Source organism: Quercus suber, unplaced genomic scaffold (genome assembly GCF_002906115.3).
Source record: "Quercus suber isolate HL8 unplaced genomic scaffold, Cork oak 2.0 scaffold_108, whole genome shotgun sequence".
Lineage (NCBI taxonomy): Eukaryota > Viridiplantae > Streptophyta > Magnoliopsida > Fagales > Fagaceae > Quercus > Quercus suber.
In genome coordinates, this window is record NW_027069573.1 from 1,083,697 (window position 1) to 1,098,843 (window position 15,147).

Genomic DNA, 15,147 nt, shown 5'->3' on the forward strand with positions numbered 1-15,147 from the left:
TAGAGCTGAAAATTGTAAAAACCATCTTAAAATTGTAGAACAAATTATATATATATATTTTTTTAAAAATGACGTGGCAGCTGATGTGGTGCAACATGAGAGCAGCAGCATTAAACGCTACACTTCAACTTTTAGTAATATATAGATATAGATATGAACTTATAGCATTCATATGAATGCTATAAGACCTGCATCTACTCTATTTCCATTTACTTAGAAAAAGGAAAAAGGAAAAAAAGCAAAGGAATTGTTACCAAGGAAAAAGAAAGGTTACAATTACAATAATACAACTAGAAATCAATCTTTTGTGCATGAGAAACTTTACAAGTGCGATAAAGAGCAAGCATGCACTCAGAACTACAATAATGCATTATGCTGCTTCTTCTAAACTAGTAGTTATTTCTGTATACGTTTCCGGTCTACTAGAAGAAGTGCTAGATTCGCCTCTCCTTAGAACAAAAGCTGGTTGTTTAGGAGTTGGAACTGTTACGGTTTCACTATCAAGCATGGTAACAACATTTGACATGGTGGCACGATAACTTGGGTCTTCTTGTACGCATAGGAGTCCAACATTTACGCACTTCGTAAATAGGTCTGCATTGCAAGATTCATGTAGAGTTTGGTCCCTTAAATCCAACACCTTGGTTTCTGTCCACAATCTCCATGCCTGAGACAAATTTGAAATCAAAATTGGTATGAAGTAGAAAATGACCAGAGAATGAATGATTTAAAAAAATTCAAGACACTTACATAACCTATAAGGCTCATGGCTTGCTCTGATCGGTAAAATCCAGTGTTCTTTTTTCCACTAATAATCTTAAGCAAAACTACTCTGAAACTAAAAACATCGGATTTTGTTGAGAAAACTCCGTCCAATGCATACTCCGGGGCCATATACCCACTACACTAGAGAAATTGTTATAAACAGGTTTAGGGGATTGAACAATTTTCTACAATATATAAGAACCAACTTTCTTAAGAATACAGTCTACTATAAACTTACTATGTTGCGATTACTCTAGCGGTGTTTGATTCAGTTTCTTTGCCTCTAACAATCTTTGCCAAGCCAAAGTCGGATATTTTGGGGTTCATCTCTTGATCTAGAAGAATGTTGCTAGTTTTCATATCTCTATGGATGATCCTTAATTTGGAGTCTTAGTGAAGATAAAGAAGCCCTCGAGCTATTCCCAAAATGATGTTGAAGCATCTCCCAATCCAAAAGCATGCTCCGCTTTGGATCTTACAAGGTTTTCCGTTTTCCATTCAATAGAAAAATATCAGCAACAATAACAAGTCAGCTTTTACTCAAACAAGATAATTTATCAATTACTAGTGGATACTAGGAATTTGGTTTAGGAAACCAACCAAATATAAAAGAGTCTAAGCTTTTATTTGGCATATACTCATAGAGTAAAATTTTTTCATCCCCTTTTATGCAATATCCCCGTAGTCTAACAAGATTCGTATGTTGTAGTTTCGCAATCAACACCACCTCATTTTTAAATTCCTGTGAGCCTTGTCCTGAGGCACTTGAGAGCCTCTTTACTGCCATTTCTTGTCCTCCTGGAAATGTACCCTAATAAGACCAAATTTATGAAGATCACAATGTTATTAATTACTATTACCGAGAACCTAGTTAACATGAACATAAATAAGCAGGTAATGTAGATAAAATTACCTTATAAACAGGCCCATAGCCCCCCTGTCCAAGCTTGTTTGCATTTGAGAAACTATCTGTAGCAACTAATATGCTTTCCAAATCAAAAAAGGGTAGATCTATGTCTGTCTCACCTTCTTCTCTAAAATCACCTGAGTCTATCAAGTCTTTAACATGTTCACTGTTCATTGTGCGAAGTACTCTATTTCTTTTATCATTGTTTCTGTTTTCTGAGTTAAGAAGTCAGCAATATATGTATATTTAGATGATAATTACAGGAAACAAATCAAATGGTTTTACTTTGATCAAAGTGGACAAAACTATAGATTGTGCAACGTGTGCATCACGCAAAGCAATTACCTTTCCTCTTGGCTATCTTTCGTCTCCACAAATATACAAGTATAATGGTACTTGAGAAAGCAATCACACTTATAAGAGATACCGCAACAATCAAAGACAATGAAATCTTCCTTGATGAAGTCTCATCTACTGACCCAGGATTACCAACTACTTCTGACGGCGTATCACCTTTACAAGAAAGAAACAGAGCTAGTCTCACTTACAGGTAAAATACGAAAACTACTCTCCATCACTATGTTCTTGACATTGAACAATTGGCAATCAAAATGACAATAAGTCAAATTCAACAAATAGTAGTTTATATGGATAATGGATTGCTACAATTATTGTAATGTATCTTATAAGTTCAATTCAATTATTGAAATGTATCTTATAAGTGCAATTCATTAACATAGGAATCTTAAATTGTCAGTGGTGAAAAATATAACATTTCCTAACCTTGATGAGTGCAATTCAAATTTGAGGCATCCCATACGAAGTTTGGGAGACAAAGGCACCTCATATTTCCATCTTTTGTTGCATTGCAAGTTGAATTAGGCCAATCCTTACAGTCAGCGGGTGAATTGCACATTGGCTCCCGGGGTGGCTTCCAACTAATCTCTACACCTCTAATATTAGAATTAATTTTGCCCGAATCTTTAAGGAACGAGATGCATGTTTACAAAAGACAAGGACTGATTGAGCGACAGAACTCTTTCTAAATTTCTAGCATCACTATTATCTGCATGTTTTACTTCGATGATAAATTTTTGTTCACTTGGATAGATACCATCGACTTGATAGGTGCCAGTAGGTGACTTGAAGCTTAGCTGGCCTGTGGAATTGTTGCATTCAAAGCTAAAGTACATGGGATCACCACAATTTGGTCTTGTGCTCAGTGGATAGGGGATCACGTTTATGCCACAAGGCTTACAGTTCCTTACAGTTGATTCTGCAAAGGTATAAAGTCTGGAATAGTAATTAAACATAGTCTGGATAACATATTGTAAAGATTTTAGTACTACGAATTTTTCTCTCTCTAGGAATTTATGTGAGATCATATGAGATTTTCACTCACTTTGAATACAACTCTATGATTGTAGCACCCAAAAAATCTTCTCCTAGACAAAACTCCAAATTCATTTTCCCTTATGTATCTCTCACGAATAAAGAAAAATATCATTTTTTTTTCCTTTTGCTCTTACACACTTACTATTTTTCTCTCAATGGTGGACTAATTGTTTTTTTTTTTTTTTTAATCACAAAACTCCCCTAGGCTGCATTTCTCTATTTTTCTCTTCTTGTACTACCTTCCAAGTGAAATCCATTTTTTGCTTTAATACTATCTATTTATAATTCTTTAATTCCGATTATGTGCAATAAATATATTACTTCTTTGACAATGAATAGACTATCCTTTTACTTTAAGGAATAATCTTTTCTTTCGCACCAAAGAAACCCAAAAAATAACCAATTTAATTTTTCTTTTTTCAACAAGAAAACCCAATTAGCTTTTCAAGTCACAACTATAATTTAAGGCAATTTCCAATAGGTGAGGAGCTAGAATAGCATAGGCCACAAGAACAAGGAAAATAAAATAGTAAGTGAGAATGAACATTTATAGAACACTGTTGAATGTATTTTCTCTATATCTTTTGTATAGGCCTAGTGCTAATTGACTAAAAGGAATAAATATTCCCGGATTTAGACTAAAATTAAGGATTGTAATGTTTATTGTCCTTAATTTTAGGTCAATCAGGATATACACAACAAAGAGAGAGATATTAGGATATACATAATAAATGAGAAGACCTTATTATTATAGGAGTAATTCTTAGGTAGTCCTAAAGTACAAAGAATGGTGTTCTCTCCTCTTACATTCATGGTAGGGTCCACTCACTAAATTCATGGTAAGGTCTACTATGAATGTGAGAGGAGTACCATTTCTTTGTACTCCAAGAGTATTTAAGAATTTTTCCTGTTATACTAACACTTTTTGCCCCTTTGTACATAGAAGTGCAACATGCATCATCAGTTCATCAGGGACTAGAAGCAGTAATTAATTTTAAAGATATAAAATATAGATATTAACAAAAGAAAGATTAGCGCTATGAATTTAAAACAGAAAATCTTATTATACACTCCTATTGTACACTTCTCTTCTTCTTCATCTTCTCCAAAAAAAAAAAAAAAGCTTTTAATTAAATTGTTTTTCACAATTTTAACTAAAATAATGTTTTCATATGTGATTGATTGATAGTGTGTGTACAGTAAATATATAATAAGGAGGGTATGACTATCATTATTAGTTTAAAAATTCATGTCCGGGAGAGGTGGTTTCTCACTTCCTTTCCCAACTCAATGATATCAATTCTTTGTTAATTTCATAAACAACATCTATTATATTAGCCAATTCAATATCTATGGGTGCAATTCAGTAACTGAGTTAGTTCCTGCAAATACGTATTTCAATTTGTAAAAGGAATAAATACCTCTATCGGATTTTGGAACGCGGACGAAGATGTTTCGACTGTTTTTATACCCCTCTTGAAGATCATTTAGATCATCGATCCAAATCCAGCACAAACTGGTACCAGTAGAAGTATCAAGTCTTACTGTGCGGTTTACAGTCACCACATATGAATAAGCCTGACACTGGCAATTCTCAACGCACTTTCTTTCGCATTCTTCTACATTATTTACAGGGAAATTATTTTCCGGATTGCGAACTTGTGTCACATTTAAGCTCAAGAAAGTCGACCTGCTATTGTCACATCTCGAATTTCTGATGCACCCATCAACAAAATTTTGAGAAAACCAGTTGTTAGTATCAGTTGGTTTCGACCCCGGCAAACATTTGCACGTGAACCAATTGTCGTTATTGCAGCTACCAGATTTCCCACAAGCGTTGTAAATGCTACATTGGTCTTCTGGCGCCTTCCATTCTGAAGACCAATTACCCTTCGTGGTATTCCAGATTAGATATGTTAACTCCCCGCTGTAACCCATCACCAGCCTTGCGTTACTATAATTCTGAGACGGTACTATTTTTGCTTGGTCTTTGAAAAATTCAGAATTCGCTTTCGTGCCAAAGTTTGACAACAAGTAGGCTATAGGATAAGGGATTTTATCTGAGCTCAAGAACTTACCTGGGATCCGACTTTTCCAGTAATCAACCAGTATATTTGTGATAGTGTAGATGCCCTCTCCTAATTGATCTAGCTTAAACGTGAAATTTCCATTCATAGGTGATGTAGGACACAATTTACTATTTAATTATTGTAATTTAATATTTTTGGTATTTTTATGTAAAAAACGTTGTTTTAGGTTTAGGTGATTTGTTTCCTTGTTTTTAGGTGCATTTAATGCTTTTTAGGTCAAATTTGATTCCTGTTATGGTTAGGTATCAATTAGGAGTTATTTTAGATTATATTTTCTTGTCAGTCAAGTTTTAAGGAGCCCTTAAATAGGCCCTTAAGTCTGTAAACGTTTTTCATAGTTTTATTATCAATAAAAATTTAGACGTGTGTCTATTGTGTTCTCTGGTGGATTCCAGACCTATCACCTTGTGGATTCAAGGAACCCCTCGTGGATTCGAGGTTTACTACCCAGAGACTAACAGTTTAGTTTCTGTCCATCAAAGAGAGCATCGTGTATGCTTCTCTTCAGGCTTCCGCGACATCAGTTGGTATCAGAGCCTTGACTTACCCTGGTCTGATTGCTAACCGGCGAGACGGTAACCACCACCACCACAACAACGACGAATAGCTTAGCGAGTATTACGTGACGTACAACAAGCACTCACAAATATCTATGCTAGGATGACGTCGTTGAAGATTGGAACCAATAGGGATAACTGCAACGGAGACATAACTCACGGGCAACCTATTGGTAAGCAAATTTCATATAGACCTTATAAGAGAATTGCAAGTTTTAATGGTTATTTTTTAAAAGAAGATTTTCTTGATTGGTTACTTGATCTAGAGGATTTATTTGACTATGAGAATATTTGTTATGAGAGAAAAGTTGGACTTGCTTTGTATAAACTTAGTAAGTATGCCTTACGTTGGTGGGAACAAGTACAATCTGATAGAATTTGACAAGGTAAAGATAAAATTCGATCGTGGCCAAGGATGAAAAAGATGCTTGCTATCAAATTTTATCCTTTGGATTGTGAAGAAATCTTGTCGTATACAATACAAGATTATTATTGGCCAAGAAGTTCATACCTGAGTTATTTTGAAGAGCCAAATATTCCACCATTAAAGGAAGAATTGAATGTTGAAGAAAATATTGTTCTTGAAAAATATGTAGAAGTCAAAGAAGAAATTATAGAGATTTTTGAGGAAATTAATGGAGGTCTTACTATGGAAGAAGAATTTGAAATCAAGATTGTGGAGGAGATTAATGAAGACCCTATTATAGAGAAAGATCTTGAGATCGAGATAGTAGAGACCATTAAAGATGAAATTATAAAGAAAGTTGTCAACGATCTAGATGAAGTCAAATTTGATGATTGCAATGTTCAAGCTCCTATTATTTTGGTGGGAGACACCGAAACAAAGTTTATTGATTTTATTGGGTTGGAAAGATTTGATTTGATCATTGACTCCTATTTGGTGAATATTGTCAATTACATGAAGATCAAGGGAGAAGAAGTTCAAGTTGCCCAATTAATGACTTTCAAGTTTGGCAAGAAGACAATGAAGATGAAGTATTCAAAGTATTTGTTCTCTTGGCATGGAAGATTTCAGATTTCAAAGATGAACTCGAGGACGAGTTTGTTTCAAGTGGAGGGGTCTGATGTAGGACACAATTTACTATTTAATTATTGTAATTTAATATTTTTGGTATTTTTATGTAAAAAACGTTGTTTTAGGTTTAGGTGATTTATTTCCTTGTTTTTAGGTGCATTTAATGCTTTTTAGGTCAAATTTGATTCCTGTTATGGTTAGGTATCAATTAGGAGTTATTTTAGATTATATTTTCTTGTCAAAAACGTTGTTTTAGGTTTAGGTGATTTATTTCCTTGTTTTTAGGTGCATTTAATGCTTTTTAGGTCAAATTTGATTCCTGTTATGGTTAGGTATCAATTAGGAGTTATTTTAGATTATATTTTCTTGTCAGTCAAGTTTTAAGGAGCCCTTAAATAGGCCCTTAAGTCTGTAAACGTTTTTCATAGTTTTATTATCAATAAAAATTTAGACGTGTGTCTATTGTGTTCTCTGGTGGATTCCAGACCTATCACCTTGTGGATTCAAGGAACCCCTCGTGGATTCGAGGTTTACTACCCAGAAACTAACAGTTTAGTTTCTGTCCATCAAAGAGAGCATCGTGTATGCTTCTCTTCAGGCTTCCGCGACATCAATAGGGTCACCAGGGTCTGTCCATGAAACCAATTCACTTTTCATCCATCTTCATGCCTGGGAGAAATGTATCAGTTGGATGTTTAAAGCTCTCGCACAGACTCATTGCTGACTGATCGTCCTCGCTTAAGACCAGGTTTCCAGAATCCAAGAGCTTCACAGTCCGATTTGCGGACGATGATTTTGCAAGACCTGCAGACCAATAACTTTCCCTTCCATAACTCGAAGTATCCAATACCATGAGGTTTCCATCTTCTGCAATTCCAAACTTTTCAGTGGAACCTTTAGGTATTGGTTGGTTTCGGTTGGCAACCCATACAACTGCTTGTTTATCCCATTTGTGATACCATATCCCGACGAACCTTTCCGAGTTAGAGTTTTCCATAGGGGTAAAGAATCCAAGTTCGAACTTTCCTCCAGGGGAGACGAGTTGAATCGTTGTCAATGATCCACTCGCCATGCTTCAAAATATCTCTAGCAGAGCAAAATACATGAGAGGAACACAAGAAGATTACATACAAGAAGGAGATGGAAGATGGAAAGGGGTTTGCAGACATTATAAAGTAATGGTTTTTATCCTGATTTGTGAGGAAATTATGCAGTGTTGATATGTTCTGTGAATAGTTGCTTTGCAGACATTATAGATCAGCTGCAAAAGGTTTCGCTGCTAGTCCACACACGTTGTCTTTGTACAAAAATGCCCCCAATGTTCTTACTTTTTAACCAAAATGCTTCATGATCAAGAAATTTCGTTTATAAAAATGGTTGGAAAAAAAAGTAATGGCAAACGCATTATAAGCCATAAGGGTTTTGAACTTGTTCAGTTAGCTCAATTGGTAAAATTTTTTATAGTTGAATAAGAAATTTGGGATTCAATCTCCATCTGCACCGAAAACCAATCAGTATCTTAGTTTGATAATAAAGAGCTATTATAAAAATCGGAAGCTATACATCGAAACTCTTTTTAAAAAAAAAAAAAAAAAAAACCTTAACTCCATGCTATTGTAAAAAAAAAAAAAAAAAAAATGCTTTTAATTAAATTGTTTTTCACAATTTTACAATTTTAACTAAAATAATGTTTTTATATGTGATAGATTCATAATGTGTGTACAGTAAATGTATAATAAGGAGGGTATGATTATCATTATTAGTTTAAAAATTCATGTCCGGGAGAGGTGGTTTCTCACTTCATTTCCCAACTCAATGATATCAATTCTTTGTTAATTTCATAAACTACATCTATTATATTAGCCAATTCAATATCTATGGGTGCAATTCAGTAACTGAGTTAGTTCCTGCAAATACATATTTCTATTTGTAAAAGGAATAAATACCTATATCGGATTTTGGAACGCGGACGAAGATGTTTCGACTGTTTTTAGACCCCTCTTGAAGATCATTTAGATCATCGATCCAAATCCAGCACAAACTGGTACCAGTATAAGCATCAAGTCTTACTGTACGGTTTACAGTAGTCACCGCATATGAATAAGCCTGACACTGGCAATTCTCAAAGCACTTTCTTTCGCATTCTTCTACATTATTTACAGGGAAATTATTATCCGGATTGCGAACTTGTGTCACATTTAAGCTCAAGAAAGTCGACCCGCCATTGTCACATCTCGAATTTCTGATGCACCCATCAACAAAATGTTGAGAAAACCAGTTGTTAGTATCAGTTGGTTTCGACCCCGGCAAACATTTGCACGTGAACCAATTGTCGTTATTGCAGCTACCAGATTTCCCACAAGCGTTGTAAATGCTACATTGGTCTTCTGGCGCCTTCCATTCTAAAGACCAATTACCCTTCGTGGTATCCCAGATTAGATATCTCAACTCCCCGCTGTAATCCATCACCAGCCTTGCGTTACTATAATTCTGAGACGGTACTATTTTTGATTGGTTTTTGAAAAATCCAGAATTCGCATTCGTGCTAAATTTTGACAACAAGTTGGCTATAGGATAAGGCATTCTATCTGAGCTCGAGAACTTACCTGGGATCCGACTTTTCCAGTAATCAACCAGTATTTTTGTGATAGTGTAGATGTCCTCTCCTAATTCATCTAGCTTAAACGTGAAATTTCCTTCACTAGGGTCACCATGCTCTTTCCATGAAACCAATTTAATGTTTTCATCCATCTTCATGCCTGGGAGAAATGTATCAGTTGGATGCTTAAAGCTCTCCCACGGACTCATTGCTGACTGATCATCCTCGCTTAAGACCAGGTTTCCAGAATCCAAGAGCTTCACAGTCCGATTAGCGGACGATGATTTTGCAAGACCTGCAGACCAATAACTTTCCCTTCCATAACTCGAAGTATCCAATACCATGAGGTTTCCATCTTCTGCAATTCCAAACTTTCCAGTGGAACCTTTAGGTATTGGTTGGTTTCGGTTGGCAACCCATACAACTGCTTGTTTACCCCATTTGTGATACCATATCCCGACGAACCTTTCCGAGTTAGAGTTTTCCATAGGGGTAAAGAATCCAAGTTCGAACTTTCCTCCAGGGGAGACAAGAGTTGAATCGTTGTCAATGATCCACTCGCCATGCTTCAAAATATCTCTAGCAGAGCAAAATACATGAGAGGAACACAAGAAGATTACATACAAGAAGGAGATGGAAGATGGAAAGGGGTTTACAGACATTATAAAGTAATGGTTTTTATCCTGATTTGTGAGGAAATTATGCAGTGTTGATATGTTCTGTGAATAGTTGCTCTGCAGACTTCGTAGATTAGCTGCAAAAGGTTTCGCTGCTAGTCCACACAAATTGTCTTTGTACAAAAATGCCCCCAATGGTGTTACTTTTTAACCAAAATGCTTCATGATCTAGAAATTTCGTTTATAAAAATGGTTGAAAAAAAAAGTAATGGTAAACGCATTATAAGCTATAAGGGTTTTAAACTTGTTCAGTTAGTTTAATTGGTAAAATTTTTTATAGTTGAATAAGAAATTTGAGATTCAATCTTCATCTATATTGAAAATTAAATAATATCTTGATTTGATAATAAAGAGTTATTATAAAAATTGAACATTATACATTAAAACTCTCTAAAAAAAAAAAATCCTTAACTCCATGCTATTGTAGTAGGATTCTTTATTTATTTATTTGTCAATCTAGGATATAAACTATTGACATGTAGCCTTTTCTTTCAAAAAAAAAAAAAAAAAAACTATTGTCATGTAGCTAGTTGCCTAATTTGACTCGTTTGTACTTTCTCTTAACTTTTACTTTTAGCGATTTTTTTTTTTTACTAAGTCATTAAAAAAAATAAAACGTTAAAGGGAATGGAGCTTAGTGCCCGTTTGGTTGGCGTTTTGAGCCCACTTTTACCAAATATGCGCATTTGCAAAATGCTGAGAAGTTATTTGCGTTTGGCTCAGCCCAAAACGCAAACTTTTTGAAAAAAGTTACGTTTTGGGCCAAGCAAAAAATGGTCCGGGAACACGCAACAAATATGCAGCAGCAGAGGTCCATAAACAAAATGAAACGCGCATTTTTATCCGTTAGCTCTTGCTGTTCACCAAATTACCCTTGCAGTTGTATACCTCAGTTCTCACGCTTTCCCTTTTATTTCTCTCTTCTCTTCTCTTCTCTGCTCTGCCGTCAAGCACTGAGCTCTCTCACTCTCACGCTCATCTCTTCTCTGCCCTCTCCGTGGTAAGTCATCCATGAACCCGGTCTACCACCACAATCAACAAAATCAACAAAACCCATTTCAAACCCAACTCAAAATCAAACCCAAATCCACAGAAAATCAACTCAAATTAAACCATTAATTAAAAACTCATAAACCCAACCCAAAATCAAAATCAAATAAAAATACAAACCCAATGTTTCAATCATCTTCATCTTCATCATCATCATCATCATCATCATCTTCTCTGGAGGAAGTGAAAGAGCAGCTTTCGAATTGTCAAAAAAAAAAAAAAAAAAAAAAGAGCTCAGCGGTGGAACAACGTTCTGGAGGAAAAGAGAAGGGAAAAAGGAGAAAAGAAAAAGAGATGAAGAAAAAAGTGAAAGTGGAATGTTCTGGAGGCTAGGGAGTGGTAGGGAAAAAGGGAAAAGAAGGAAAAGGAAAAAGAAAAAGAAAAAAGAGAAGGCTACGTGGGTGGAGGAGAAAAAACAGAGGGAAAAAAAAAAAAAAAAAAAAAAGAAGAAAGGGGAAATGTTATCACAATATTTGTATAATATTTTCACAATAAATTTTAAAAGGTAGGTTATTATTAGCTAATATTAATGAGAAAAAAATAATTTTTTTAGAAGAGAAAAAAAATAATTTTAATAGTACGTTAAAATTAAAATTTGTATTAATTTTTATCACAATATTTTTACAATAAATCTTAAATTGTAGGTTATTATTAGCTAATATTGGTGGGAAAAAAATAATTTTTAGAAAGAGAAAAAAAATAATTTTAATAGTATGTTAAAATTAAAATCAGTATCAATTATCACAATAATTTTACAATATTTTCACAATAAATTTTAAGTGGTAGGTTATTATTAGCTAATATTATGAGAAAAAATTGATTTTTTAGAAAGAGAAAAATTGATTTAAGTATATGAAGTAGTTGATTTAAGTATGAAATAAACTCATATAAAAAATATATATATATATATTATATATATGAATAAACTCCCTTATATATACATTGTCCTTTTTGGTAATTTACCTCTTAAACTGCCACTTTTATAAGTGCTAGCCAAATACTCAGCTTTTTCAAAAAGCACTTTTTAACAGTTTTTACCAAACACTCAACTTTTTGAAACTCCACTTTTTCATTATGCACTTTTTGAAAACTCCACTTTTTCATTATGCACTTTTACAAAAAGCTGAACCAAACTCACCCTTACTGCAATAGCATAAAAGTTACTGTCATGTAGCTAGTTGCCTAATTTGACCCGTTTGCACATTCTCTCTTAGCTTTTACTTTTAGCGATATTTTTTTTACTAAGTCATTAAAAAACAAAACGTTAAAGGGAATGGAGCTTACTGCAACAGCATAAAAGTTTTTTGTCTTAAGCCCATTTTTGTGTAAAGAATTTGAAGGCTAGAGGTTGAAGACGACGAAGTGGGCCTGTCCGCAGATCCACTAGCCAAAAGGGCTAAAGTGACCACCAATTGAAAAACAAAAGGGGGTCTTACAATAGTTTTATTTATGCAGGGCCGGCTCAACGAATTTGAGGGCCTAGGCGAAAGCTTTAAATGGGGCCTTTTATTATATTTAATTATAAATTCATATATTTTTTTCAATTAAATTTATTTTTTGCTTTTTGAGAGGCAAAATTACTAATTAAATTTTTGCATTCAAGTTCCGCCAACATTTCTTTTTCAATTGATAATATAGCTAATCCACTTAATCTTTCTTGTGACATAGTTGATCTTAAATAGGATTTTATTAATTTTAATTTTGAAAAACTTCTTTCCGCGGAAGCAACTGTAATAGGTATAGTTAGTAATATTCTGAGAGCAATACATGCATTTGGAAAAGATTCTAGCCTCTTTATATAATTTAGTACATTAATTGGAGAGTTATCATTTATTTGCAAAACTTCTTTTAAAACTTTTAGTTCTGAATATAAATCTAAACCATCAATATCGGAATGAGTTTCATGTGTGAGAAAACATTCAAGATTAAGACAATTTTTTTTCAAACTATCATCATCTAGTGATTTTAGTTTTTCAAAATTAAATAAAAAACCAAAAATATTTTCATATATTTGAAATTGTTCAAACCTACTTTCAATTGAAGAAATAGCTTGATCTACTATATATAAAAAATAATTAATTCTAAAACATTCTTCAGCGGATTGTGTTGTCTCATCATTGACATTCTCATCAAACTGTTTTTTTCTACGAATTATACGTTTTTCACGAAATATAGGCTCTATTTCCATTTTGGTTGCAATTTCTTTAGATGAATTCATAGCAGATGTAAATCCATCTTCTCTATATTTTTTTAAAAAAGACATGAGACCTTTTAATTGATCTATAGCAACATCAATATGCATGTCTTTCGATTGTAAATTTTTACTAACAGTGTTAACAGCAAATAATATGTCATACCAAATAGTCATAGCTAGCAAAAACTCAAAACTTTCAATCTCATATGTTGCTAAACAATTAGCTTCACTTTTTGTTTTGGGATCTTCACTTGTTTTTGCCAATTGTAACAAAGCATCTCTTATTTCTAGAACTTGAAATTTATTGCTTTCACACTTTCAATTCGACTTTCCCAACGTGTTTGTGACAATGGCTTAAGAGTTAAACTGTCACATTATCTTGTAAAATTTTCCATCGCTTTGTGGAAGAAGAAAATAGTGTGTATATACGTTGTACTACTCCAAAAAAAGATATAGCTTTAGGACAAGAATTAGCCATATCACATAGGACAAGGTTGAGATTATGACAACCACATGGTGTGTAAAATGCTTTAGGATTTATATCAAGAATTCTTTTTTGTACCCTTGTTTTTTCCCTTTCATATTAGACCCATTATCATATCCTTGTCCACGTACATCATTAATATCAAGTTCAAGATTTTTTATTGCATTTATAATTTCATTGAAAAGACCTTTTCCAGAAGTATCATCTACGTTTAAAAATTCCACAAAATGTTCATCTATTTTTATCGGACTTATTGAAATATCTACACATCTTAGTATGAGAGTCATTTGTTCTTGATGACTTACATCGGGGGTACAATCAAGTATAATTGAAAAGTATTTTGCTTCTTTAATCTTTTTTATAATTTTACTTTTAATTTCTAATAATTGTATCACTTCATTTTGTATATTATGTCCAAGATAATGATTATGGATTGCACCATGTTGAATACGTTGAACATGTTCTTGCATTACTGGATCAAATTCTGCAATCATTTCAATTATACTTAAAAAATTCCATTATTTTCTTGATAGATCTTTTCGTTATTTCCTCGGAATGCCAAATTATTTTTACCAAGATTTTTTACCACCGCTATTATTCTTAATAATACTTTTTCCAATGATCTTTCTCTTTCTTAATTTGTTCTTGGACATTTTTATCAATTGTTTTATTCTTCAATAATCTTAGTTCTAAATCAATCCAAGTATTCATATTAGTAATATGCTCACTAGTTGTTTCGTGATTTTTAAGAATAGAACTAATATTTTTCCAATCCTTAGTTCCTCCATTAGCTAGTTGATTTGTATTAGATTTTGAATTAAACAACTTGCAACAAAAAAAATACTTTATCTAGGTCTTTCGAATACACTAACCATTTTCTATCATGTTTCTCCCCATTTGGTAATTTTCGAATATAATGCGTAGTAGAAAAATGTCTAGAGTTCTTATCTATAGGAAAGTTTAGATCATCAACTCTTATTGGACCATTTTCTATTAACAAATCTCTTAATTTTATATCAATAGTTTTCCATTGACTTGGATCAAAAATATTTGTAGGAATATAATTAGGTTGATCATTAATATTTTCACTCTCCTCTAAATTATTTTGAGCTTCATTATCAAGAATGGTGACATTACATGTTTGAACATTATCATGACCACCTTCGTTATTATCATTTTGTTGTATTTTTCATTATCTTCTAATTCTTTTTGATGAATTTCTTGTTCATTTATGAAACCTTCACTCAAATTTTCTGTAAGATTTTGTTTTTTACTAGTAATAAATTTGTCCATAGCTCCTTTTTGAGATTCAATTAGTTCTTCTATTTATCTTTTTTTTTTTTCATATCCAAATAAATATTTTCTAGTAGACATTTGTAATTAAAAAATATTT

The 15,147-nt window shown here is 33.2% G+C and overlaps 1 protein-coding gene across 1 annotated transcript; it reads right to left on the minus strand.

The window, feature by feature from the left end:
- Window positions 1–249: 249 nt before the first annotated feature.
- On the minus strand, window positions 250–10,095 carry LOC112013254 (G-type lectin S-receptor-like serine/threonine-protein kinase At4g03230). Its single transcript, XM_024045643.2, is given in 10 exon segments — window positions 250–667; window positions 751–901; window positions 1,004–1,204; window positions 1,206–1,239; window positions 1,366–1,576; window positions 1,679–1,887; window positions 2,018–2,164; window positions 2,456–2,675; window positions 2,677–2,948; window positions 8,697–10,095. Coding segments are annotated over 10 exon segments (3,057 nt in total). The 5' UTR covers window positions 10,012–10,095; the 3' UTR covers window positions 250–370.
- Between the last annotated feature and the right edge of the window lie 5,052 nt (window positions 10,096–15,147).